Source organism: Glossina fuscipes, unplaced genomic scaffold (genome assembly GCF_014805625.2).
Source record: "Glossina fuscipes isolate IAEA_lab_2018 unplaced genomic scaffold, Yale_Gfus_2 0, whole genome shotgun sequence".
Classification (NCBI taxonomy): domain Eukaryota; kingdom Metazoa; phylum Arthropoda; class Insecta; order Diptera; family Glossinidae; genus Glossina; species Glossina fuscipes.
In genome coordinates, this window is record NW_023998414.1 from 7990708 (window position 1) to 8001984 (window position 11277).

Sequence of the window (11277 nt, forward strand, 5' to 3'; positions counted from 1 at the left end):
ATTTAATTACAACGAACGAATTTTATTTTATATGAATACATATATAGTAAAATAATATCATGATACTGACAAACATTCCCCGAAAATAAAGTAAAACTAAAATTATGTACAGAAATTATTAAAAACTTACGCATTTGCTAAAAAACATTCCCAGTATTTATATCCACAACAGCCGAAGGAAGTCATTTAGTTTGTAAGTCTTAAAAATATGTATCAGAGGGCTAAAATGAAGCTATCAAGCGATTTGGCAGTTGGCCGTTCGCCTATTCATAGCGCTTGCTAACACTTATGACAACCACAAAAACGAGAAGAGAAAAAATAAGTAATATGACGGTACTTGATTTAAATTGACTTAAACAAAAAAAAAAAAAAAAGGTGGTATAAATAATAAACAAACTCACACAACAAAAAAAACAAATCGATCTATATTAATAATTGATCTGAAATTAAAATGAAAATGCTCGGAGCATTGATGTAATAAACTTTTTGAACTTTGATGAATACTTCAGATTATCAGAAATCAAATAAAGTTATCTATCAACTACCACGCCCCCCGGTGGCCAATGGATTACAAAGCACTTTCTTAACTTTGGACCGGTGAGTTCGGCCTATAAAAAAAATTTTTTTTACCGACTTTTAGATTGATATCGATTATAAGTTCACAAGCGTCACTTATCCAATTCCAGCTTTTGAGTGAGTGTTCTAAACACCATCGATACATATACATATATGTATAGCTAATCGAATAAAAGTATGAATGTATGTTATCTTAATATGTATTTCTAGGAGTTACAAACTGAATGAAAAATCGAATATTATTAAATAAATGAAATTTTTGTTTAAATTGGTTAAGCCTACTGAAATTTGTTGTTGTTGTTGCTGTTGCTGTTGTTATTAGATATGAAAAGAAATACTTTTGACTATTTTTAAATTGTTTCGAATTTTTTTTATCGCAAAATTCGTCAGTACCGTACTGAATATCTGTAAGTCTTTGCCATTGATCGTACGCCTTCTTGGCGTAAATTCATCCAACTGTTACTCTCAGTCTCAAAAATCATCAAACAATTCAAAATAATCAAATAACCAAAAATTCTTATAAGTGTGAAATTAAAAACTGAAATTACGTTACTGGATGATGAATCTATAAGATAACGGGACTCTTCCATACTTCAACTTATAAACAAAAAAGGAAAAAATTTCTAAAACGAAAATCAGTTTTTTATGCGCTTAATATTAAAAAAAAAGATGATAAGTATGAAGGTTTCAAAAAAATGCAAGTCACTATCTCTCTCAAATCACTAGATTCAAAATAATTTGGATGATGGTTGATTTTCAAGAATGACGGTGTAAATCGCAAGTTATTGAGATTTTTCTAGTCTTTTATATACATATATACATAATTTTATAAATTTCTTGCGGAATTCAATCAAATGAAAAAAACATTACTACGAAACTAGAAACATTTTTCTTCGATTATCATACAAAAATAAATCGCTCCAACTGACCAAATTTTAAATGAAGCGCAAAGTATGCTGCTTCTGCTCCTCCTCTAATTATGGATGATGTCATGGAAAAGTTGGATCTTCAAAGATACATTGGAAGAAAAGTTAAAGAGGAAATTGCAGAAGGAAATTTACAATACCATCATCAACACTACTCTTGCATTAACTCTCAATTAACTCCACCTCTATATCCAACAAATGTTGAAAAAACCAAGATCCAAACATTCTCGAGAATTCGCCTTGGTCATACAATTGCAACTCACCAATGGATCCTGAAGAAGTCTTCTTCCCCAATCTGCTGTTGTGGACAAACTCTTACTATAAAGCGCATTCTCTGCGACTGCCTCAACTTTTCCTTGGCTAGAAGTATTGCATTTGGAACGATTAACCCTTTGAACATTCTACAATCAGCTTCATTACTTTATTAATACTACTAAGCTCATTATCTAATGCACATTTTATTATTTTTCTTTTTTTTTAATTAGAGCCGATAGCCTGTGTTGCTAGTGCTCAGTGTCTTTTTTTAGTCTAAGAATTCATTTCATTAGTCTAAAATTAAAATAATAATAATAATAATAATAATAAATGAAGCGCATAATGTATTGTAGTTTAGATGATTTCGCCTGACCATATGTATCGTGTATGGCTATCAACCTGGTGGCTATCAACCTAAAAAAAAAATTGCATCAAATTTCAAGGTATGTAAGGTACACCCGACGCATATGCAAAATTAAAATCATATCGGCCTAGATGCCAAATATAAGGACCAGAGAGAACTAGAGTTAAGGCACTTTTAAACTTGACAGAATGTTTAAACAATATTCTACCGTTAATACATTAATTTTGTTATTAGTCCCCCAAGTGCATGGAAGCAAATAATATATTTTGTGCATATTACGTTCATATTGCCGATGAGCGATTGCAACGGACAATTGCAACCTTGAAGATGCTTGGTATGTGATTGACAGTAAACTTACTTGACAAAACTTTGATTCATATCACTGGTCTTATTCGTGGAATGGCTTAATAGAATTCTCAAATTTTTATGCTTGTGAGTTGCATTGAGCGCTTCTAGTACGGGCGTGTAATAAATTTCCTTACTTGCAAATAAATCAATCAATTGAACTGTTAAATAGTTTTATATATTGTTTAAGTTAAAAAGAAAAAAAAAAAAAAAAAAAAAAAAAAGCTGAAGCAAAGAACTTACATAGATTTCACGGGAGGTGTGAAAGGATTTGACATTTTCGTAGTCAACGTCTACTAATTCTTTTCATTCTTTGCATTACTACTTTGAGAGTGAATTGTGGCCCTCTGTTTTTTTACTTTTCATTTTTTACTCACTTTAACACTTTGTTGTAATTTCAGTAAACACTGGCGTATACGATTGTCTTCGTCTACGCCACGCTTCTGTTCGACTATCATAATTTCGGCCAATAGATAATCCATAATGTCGGCTATTAATTCAGGAGAGATTTGCGATAACTGCATTAATAGGTCAAAATAAAAAAACGTATAATACGCTAAATGCTTTTTGGTTAAAGTGCGCAATTGTTGTAGAAAGAGCTCCTTAAGTGATTTGGAATTGCGAAATAAATCGCAATTTAGAAGACGTTGAAATAGCGCAAGCAATAAAGTACGACTGGGTACTAATTCATCAACCATCATAATGTGGCATAGAGTAGCCAAGCAAGTACCTTTGATAAATAACGATAAACGCTGCTCGTTCAAAGGATCATCTCGTTGACAGAAGGCGTCAACTATTTCTTGAAATATTGTAATGACTAGGCAAGCGTAAGGATCCGCCTGTCGACGTTGCGTATTTAAAAAGAGTGTTGTTAGTTTCTCGAAAACGAATAAAGAGAGCTCTTGGTTTTGTCCCTGCAAGCAGATGATAAACGGACGTGCTACCAATTTCGAATTGGGTGAGATTTTAAAATGTGGCGTCCATTTCTGAATAAGATCAGTTAAGGTCTTGTTTATATATCCGTCAGTTTTGAAATTCAGCTGACCTATTCCCTGCACCACCACCGGCCACACTTTATGCACCAATTGCGCTAATTTGCCTTCAGGTGCTTTACCCATTTGAACAGTGGTAGGTAAGACATATCGTGTAATAGCAATATGCAAAAAACAAGTTATTTTCGATTTAACGTAAATCATATGAGGACAATTGTATATAACTATGGCCAGGAAGCTATAAAAGCGAAATAATATATCGAGCTTCTCAAACTTCGAATCGATCGACACTAACCACTTGTCAAAATTGCGTATGTAGAGATTGAAATTATGAGTTAAACGTAGGCATTTTTGTTGATCTTCTAACGATTCCTGGTAATTTCTGCCTATCGCTGCTATAAAATTGTATAAAGGTTCTTTCGCTTCCATCAAATCGCCCGCATCATTATTAGTGATATATTGATAGTCTGCCAGTTGCACAACGATTTTAGTTAATTCTTTTACTTCCTCTTGGCTATGCGTTAACAGAACTAAACTTTTCAACCAAATTTGCATCGTTATAGAAGAATCCACCAGTGATTTACGTTCGCTGACGAGAATTTTCAATAAGAAATTTAGTTGAGTGCCGCGGTTAATACACTGTGCCTCGGTAAAATGTGTAAATAGCTTTCGAAAACCTTGTGTTTCCTGATTTAAAGGAGAACAAATGCAAAAGTCAGCAGCCAATTGAGCCAAGAAATGGCTACTGTTTGTCAAAAACTGTTGTTTAACGAATGGCAATATGAAGCTGTGTAAGGCCTGCATTAGTTGATTGCCTGAATCGAGATAAATTTCAGTTGATTGCAATTTCGTAAATATCAAATGCAAGGCTTCGAACGTAAGCTTTTGCTCCACAGGCAAGCAATTGCTAAGAAAGTTGGGTATCCATGAACCAATAAGCAAATGCTCGCCAAGCTGAAAATCGTCAGTTAGCTGGTAGATATCTAGTAAAGTATCAGCTATGATTTTCGAAACAGCTAAATCGTTACCTATGCTGTTTAATTGCTGCAAAACTTTTTTAATATAATCTGTCATATCACTGCGATTTTCGGCATGCAAAATCCACAAGGCCATATGACCCTTGGCTACCGCGATCTGTTTATTTGGAGTTATTTTATCAAACTGCAAGGCTAGTAATTTGTCTCGCAGCTTAGGAGCCAAATCGTTGAAATCTCCATTAAGAGCCAAAAGCAAAAACAATTCAATAAGATGATGTATACCGGTTTCATTTAGAGTCAAAAACTTTTGTGCACTGAATTTCGCGTAAATGCGTCCTAAAAGTTTCTGAGCTTGATGGTTGGCTTGTGAGGTCGATAATCGTTCCAATAACTTCCCTAGCAGCACGTTAAATAAGGTAAAACTGGCAAGATTGACGTCCGGCTTTTTTTGCAACAGCGCTCTATATTTATCCACATAAGTTCGGCCAGTTGAACAGGTCACGGCCAAATTGCTGGGCACACCACCCGGAACGTAGAAAGAAGAATTGAGTTTTTTATGAAAATGTTCCCATAACAGCATAGGTATTTGCACTTTGGCTGGCCACCATTGCAATAAAGTGGGCGTTAGCAAAGCTATATAGACGCGTAGCTGTTCCTCCTGAGGGTTGTTTCGTAGAAATTCCTGTGTTATCCGGTCGCAAAATTCAAAATTTTCATTCGATTCTGTTAACGCACGTGCATATTGGGGTCCTTCAAATAAACCGTTCGAACGATAGCCATGCAAACGCACCAAAGCATTTAGGAGCCAGTTCGAAAATTCACAATAAGTTAATGAATTCAAAGAGTAAATGTCTGAAAAAAACAAATATTAATCGCAAAATTAAAATTTTCAATTTATTTTGGCTTCACGAATCGTACCTAATTTTTTCTTAACATTTTCCATAACTCTATTATATAGCTTCCAAAACGTTAAATGCTCTTCTAAAAAACATAATGACCATTTTTCTAAAGACAACTGTACAAGTAACCATAACTCTTTAAAACAGCAACATGGAAAAGGAGATGAAAATAATAACTCGGCTGAACATTTTTTCTTAAATATGAACACAGAGCATGCAGCCAAGTCTTCTACAAAACGCTCCAGTTGATTTAGGAAATCGTGAAGAGAGTTTTTTGCTTCTTCTTCTTCTCGATTTTCATAAGTTGAATTTGGTATCCATTCGTATTTATAGAGCAGGCATAAATCTAAAAATTTCCATTCCATTGATCCATGCAATAAATGATAGGCGGGTATATGGCAATCGTTGCCTTTACAGCTATTGGCAAAATACAAATGTTTCAAGTCGTCCTCTTGTGTAACGCTATTTATTAGAGATCTTAACCGAATTAAATGCGTGCGCATAAGAGGCCATTGATCCTTCTGTAAGTTTCGTAATAACAAATGCATCAACCTGGTAACTTCACGGCGTTTTTGACAGTATTCTATGTTTTGCGGTGTATTTAAAGGATTTTCTGTACTTGCGACCAAGTGTTGAATATTCATGCTGCAATTTAAAAGGATGTAAAGCAATATCCTCTTGAATTCCGTGACTTACCAGGCTTCGCCGAAAAGGAACCGACACACTGCACTGCCATGTATATGTTTCCATTGCAATTTATAAGCCGTGAGACTAATATCGTCTATAATTTGTTTATTTTCAAGTAAATAGTTATTTAAAAAACCATTGCGTACAAAACCATCTTCAGAAAATTGCGAAGTTAAAGTATCAGGACCTTGACAATGCAGTTCAAGAATCTCATTGTCACTAATGTTGGTCGCTTGAGTAGGTTCTATGCTATTTGTTGTTGATGCTAATAAAATATCATCTTCATCTAGATCAAATAAATTGAAATCCATCCGAGCAAACTTTCAAAAAGTAAATTATGAATATTGTAATGAATGCCTAATTCAGTGCAGTGCATATGCGCAACTCGTTCAGTGTAAGACAAACGTAGTGCAATATCAGTTTAAAGTTTGCTACGCTATTAAGTACTTGCACTTCCAGTTCATTAAGTTATTATTTGCAAATGGCTATTAAAACAAAATAAATTTATTTTTAAAAATGCAAATAAAAAACAAACTTGTTTCGTTTGGAGTGTGTTCAAACGTTACGATCAGTTCGCAATGTTTATCAAACTACAAGAAAAAAAACCAAACCGAAATGGAACGAGTAAACTGTCGCGAACCTAACTGGGAAAAATGAGCATTTAACAAAATAATTTTATATTAAGAATATTGTTTTAAATGAATTTTTAAGCCGATAGATAGCCTTAGATGCTAGTGCTTTTAAGAGTTTAGTTCTAGAATTTATTTCTCTGGCGAAATTAATAATAATAATAATAATAAATGAATTTTTCCATTTTTTCGTTTATTTTGTAGATTCGTCAACATATTTTGTGTATTTAGCATTTACATCCAAGTTAATACATACATGTCTCTTTTCATATTTTAATCGACCCATTGCAAATTTTAAGCAATACTATTTTGTTTACTTAGCCAATCTTATGACTTTCTTCAATATTTTAGCAGTAAAATCAAAAGAGAGCTTTACTTTTCATAACTACTAAGTTATAAATTCAAGAATGTATTTATGGCGATCCGCTAAGAGATAGGTGAGTTGATGATCGCAAAATTGTCAAAAATTTAATATCCACAGTTAAATATCGATATGGAAAACTGTAGCATATAATTAATTCAATGTAATTGCAGATGAAAAGCTTAGTGTAAACCTCTTTTCCGGCCACGTAAAACTTGAAGTTTTTGCAAACACAAATAAAAAAAATCATAGGTCAAATCTATTATAAATTTCTTCTTGTTAAAAAAAAATATTTTAGTTTGCATAAAAATGAAAAGTAATGTTATTTAAAAAAAAAGAAGAACGATAAATGCATGCTGGACTTATTTATTACACGATATAGTTTTGCGATTTGCTTGTTTCAGTTTAATTCCATTGCATTCCGATTTGCTAATCTCATTATACTGTTGAGCATATGCAAATATTAAACATCCGTAAATCTTGTACTAAATTTCCCGCGTAATTAATTTAGTGTGGATTTTGTTGTTTTTGTTCGCTGGCTTTTGTTTCAATAATATTGTTAAATTTTTATTGTTAAAAAAAAAAAAAGAAAAAAGAATATGTTTTGAAAGTTAGTAAATTAGCAGTTAAGATCAAAAATATCTAAAGTGTTTTGTTAACTTGATGTGACAAAGATGTTTATTCAAGACCTCCGACAAGATTTTTATAACCGTTTAATTGACAAACGCATCTTAATTATTGTTAATTATGATATTGATGCTATCTGTGCGAGTAAAATATTACAAGCATTGTTGAAGTATGATCATAAGGTGTATACCGTTGTACCAATAATGGGCTTAGCTGGTCTAAAGAGAGCCTATCGTGAACATCAAGACGATGTAAAATTTGTATTATTGTTAAATTGCGGTGGTTGCGTCGATATTGTAGAGCTTTTGCAACCTGATGAGGATGTGATTTTCTTTATATGTGATGCTCATCGTCCATTTGATGTTTGCAATATATACAGTGATCGTCAGGTAAAGTAATTAACAAAGAACACACTCTCCTTTCTTCTTGTAATCGCCATTCATTAAACCTAAAAGGTATGTCTGTTGGCTGATCCTTCAGCAGAAGAGAATATTCCAGCTTTTGAATCTATATTTTGTGAGTCGGATAATGATGAAGATGACAACGATACTAGTGAAGAAGATGACAATGCTGAAGAACCTGCAGACACGGAACACTCGGCCCAAACTGCGAAGAAGTTAAGTCGAATGGAAAAATATGAACATCGCGTACTTAAACAGCGTGAACGACGTGTTTGGGAAAATGAACGTGACCGGATAATGTTCGAGTATACACAGTTTAGTTATTACGGGCGTTCATCGGCACTAACAATATTCGAATTGGCTTGGAAGCTTTCTAAGGATGAAATGGATTTGCTATGGTGGGCGATTGTTGGTATTACTGAACAATTAATTTTGGGCAAAATAGAAAGTAGTGTTTACACATTAGAAATCGATAATATCCAGTCGCACGTCAATCGACTGACTAACAAAATTAATGATCAAAGCAATATGAGTGCTTCCAAGATTGGTTTTGAAAATGATCTGCATTTGGTACTATATCGACATTGGAGTGTTCTAGAATCTATGCGGTACACGCGTTACTGTGCTTGCAAACTTAAATTGTGGACCTTAAGAGGCGAAAAGAAACTTCATGAACTTCTAGTTGAAATGGGTTTACCCTTGGTGCATGCGCGTCAAATGTTTAGTTCTATGGATTTGGTATTGCGGCAAGAATTTTTTTCTATGATCGCCAAACTGGCTGAAAAGTATGCAATACCGGATATTATATATGGTTCATTTACACTGCACTATGGTTATCGAAATCGTTATTCGGCGGCTGATTTTGTGTACGCTTTGCTGGCCGTTTTGGAATCGGTGAAAAAGGATAAGACTCCCGAAGTTTGCTTCCTCGAGGCTCTTGATAGTCTAAGTCGGAATCACAAAGATATTCTGATAGCTGGTATAGAAGGCTCCAAGCTATTGCATCAAGCGATTTTTAAACAAGTCCAAAGCAGCTTGGAAAGTCATCAAATATTTTCGACAGGTTCGTTCCTGTATTTTATACTCAACCAGGAGAATACATACTTCTCTTATCCGTATGGATTGTTACTGCTGGCTAAGTTTATGCTCAATGGTCATGTGGCAACGTCACGTAGCCGCACTGCTCCGGAACTGCCTCTAATTGTTAGCTGTCCTATTGATGCTGAACGTGGTCTTTGCTTATTAGCAGGCATACCTCCCGTCCAAGAGGATTCTCCAAAGAATTTCTTTGGTAAAGCTTTCGAGCAGGCGGCTCAAAAATGTAATGCAGCTATTTTACAGGACTTTTTTGAAACCTCACTCATACAGATACGACAAAGCGATTTGACACGATTTTTAGATGCCCTAACTGTACTTTTATCTTAACTTAATAATCCATTAGTTTAGAATTACAAATAGACTGAGAACATACGGGAAAATGAGTAGACAATATATATATATATATGTTTTTTTTTTTTTTTTTTTTGCTATTTGTTTAATTAGAACGAATATGAATATAACAACGGTGATCAATCATTCATTGATTCATTCATTGATTCACATAAGAGATTTATCGAGATTTTTTTTTTCTTTGAGTTTCTTTCATCATCACTGATCGTTTTTTATTGGTTGTGGAAAATTTTGATCGATCATCGTTGTTGTATGAATACACGTTGCTACTTAATTTAAAGATAAAAATTAACTTAACGTAGTTTAGTTTTTAAAGCATAGTACTTTATAAGATAACTATTATTCATGTTGTTAAACTATTTAATTATATAAATGATATTCAACTAGTGTGTAATCGTTAATGAAATTTATATGAAATATAATTCCTATAAATAGTTTTGTATACAAATACTATTAACGATTATTAACGCCATTTTACATGCTATTGGGATAACGTAAGTAATGATAATAACTAAAAGATTAATCGTAAATTTTATATGATAGGATATTGAATAGGTTTTAATCTAAAAAGTAAATGAATCTTGAAACTAACTTGATTACGTTGAAAATATGATATAGTTTGCAATAGTTCGAATTTATCGAAACTCGAATATACAATGAAAAGAACGCTATTCTTATGTAATATATGGCATTTCATAAATTTTATTTCGCTTTCTCTTCCAAGCCTATATAACATTGTCTCGATTATCCCTCATACTACTTTTGACAATTCGAGCGCATCCTAAACAATTTGTATCGCTGTAGAATACCGCATATTGTCCAGGTGTTATGGCACGCAAAGGTTTTTCAAGCAAAACTTCCAATTCATCGCTCTTCATATCAAAATTTCTATAAATTAAACAATTTACGAGAGGTTTGGTATGTTGAAAACGGAAGCGACATTTCAATACACTATTCGGTTTGATTAAAGGATCTGGACATAACCAATTCACGTGATTGGTAAAGATTACGTCATTAAATAATTTTGGATGATTATGACCTGATGCTATATAAATTGTGTTAGTAAAAATGTCTTTTTGTGCAACATAATACGGTTTTAGATGAGAACTTAGACGGCAGCGTTGTCCTATTGTCCATAGATGTATACCGTCGTGTTGGCCTACTATTTGCTGAGTATCAATGTCGATAAAATTACCGGGCTTTGGAATTATATACTTGAAAAATATAAAAGCCTAAGATGTAATCTTTCATTAACTCATTCAATAAATAATTACCTCCTTAATGAATTCTTTAAAATCCCGATGACCAACAAAACAAATGCCTGTACTCTCTCTTTTTTGTGTTAAACGATTCAGGCCGCATTTTTTAGCGATTTCTTTTGTTTCAATTTTATAAAGATCGCTTAGGGGAAACATGATTTTACGCAATACGTCACGTTTAATAGCTGCTAGGAAAAATGTCTGATCTTTAAATGCATCTTTTGGTATCCTAAGTTCAGCAGCTAATTAAATTAATTATGCAATTAATTTGTGCGATAGAAGATATTGAAATATTTCTTTAATGTTTACCTTTTCCTTCTTCATAGTACTCTAGATATGGTCCGAAATTCGTCTTCGCGTAATGGCCCGTAGCAATAGCATCGTACTTTAAGTTTTCTAACGCATGTTTATAAAATAAATCAAATTTTATATGCCGATTGCACAATATGTCCGGATTAGGAGTAAGACCGTTTTGATAGTCGTCTAGAAAACAACTGAAAAGCTTAAGTAAGAAATAATAATAATAATTT

The 11277-nt window shown here is 33.3% G+C and overlaps 3 protein-coding genes across 5 annotated transcripts in view; 1 reads left to right on the top strand and 2 right to left on the bottom strand.

Annotated features, from left to right (window-relative positions):
• Positions 1-2664: 2664 nt before the first annotated feature.
• LOC119643121 (protein MMS22-like) lies at positions 2665-6662 on the bottom strand. Of its 2 annotated transcripts, XM_038042478.1 has the most exons (4): positions 6031-6662; positions 5354-5979; positions 3754-5287; positions 2665-3696 (listed from the first exon to the last, which is right to left on the bottom strand). In XM_038042478.1, exons 1-4 carry the CDS (start codon positions 6330-6332, stop codon positions 2829-2831), a joined length of 3330 nt encoding a protein of 1109 aa, XP_037898406.1. In that variant the 5' UTR covers positions 6333-6662; the 3' UTR covers positions 2665-2828. The 2 variants fall into 2 exon arrangements, with proteins under 2 accessions (XP_037898406.1, XP_037898400.1); XM_038042472.1 differs by having other exon boundaries at positions 2665-5287; positions 6031-6661.
• Positions 6663-7454: 792 nt separating this feature from the next.
• Positions 7455-9544, top strand: LOC119642769 (cell division control protein 45 homolog). The gene is made up of 2 exons (XM_038042042.1): positions 7455-8027; positions 8094-9544. Exons 1-2 carry the CDS (start codon positions 7686-7688, stop codon positions 9462-9464), a joined length of 1713 nt encoding a protein of 570 aa, XP_037897970.1. The 5' UTR covers positions 7455-7685; the 3' UTR covers positions 9465-9544.
• The window catches only part of LOC119642778 (mitochondrial tRNA-specific 2-thiouridylase 1), a 2836-nt gene continuing 1103 nt past the window's right edge, over positions 9545-11277 (bottom strand). The window contains exons 4-6 of one of the 2 annotated variants that reach the window (XM_038042052.1): positions 11057-11241; positions 10763-10989; positions 9545-10702 (exon numbers count right to left, since the gene is read on the bottom strand). In XM_038042052.1, the coding sequence (XP_037897980.1) occupies positions 10214-10702; positions 10763-10989; positions 11057-11241 (901 nt within the window). In that variant the 3' untranslated portion in view covers positions 9545-10213. Of the gene's footprint in view, positions 10721-10762; positions 10990-11056; positions 11242-11277 lie in introns of both variants that reach the window. The other variant, XM_038042060.1, reaches the window with a different exon arrangement.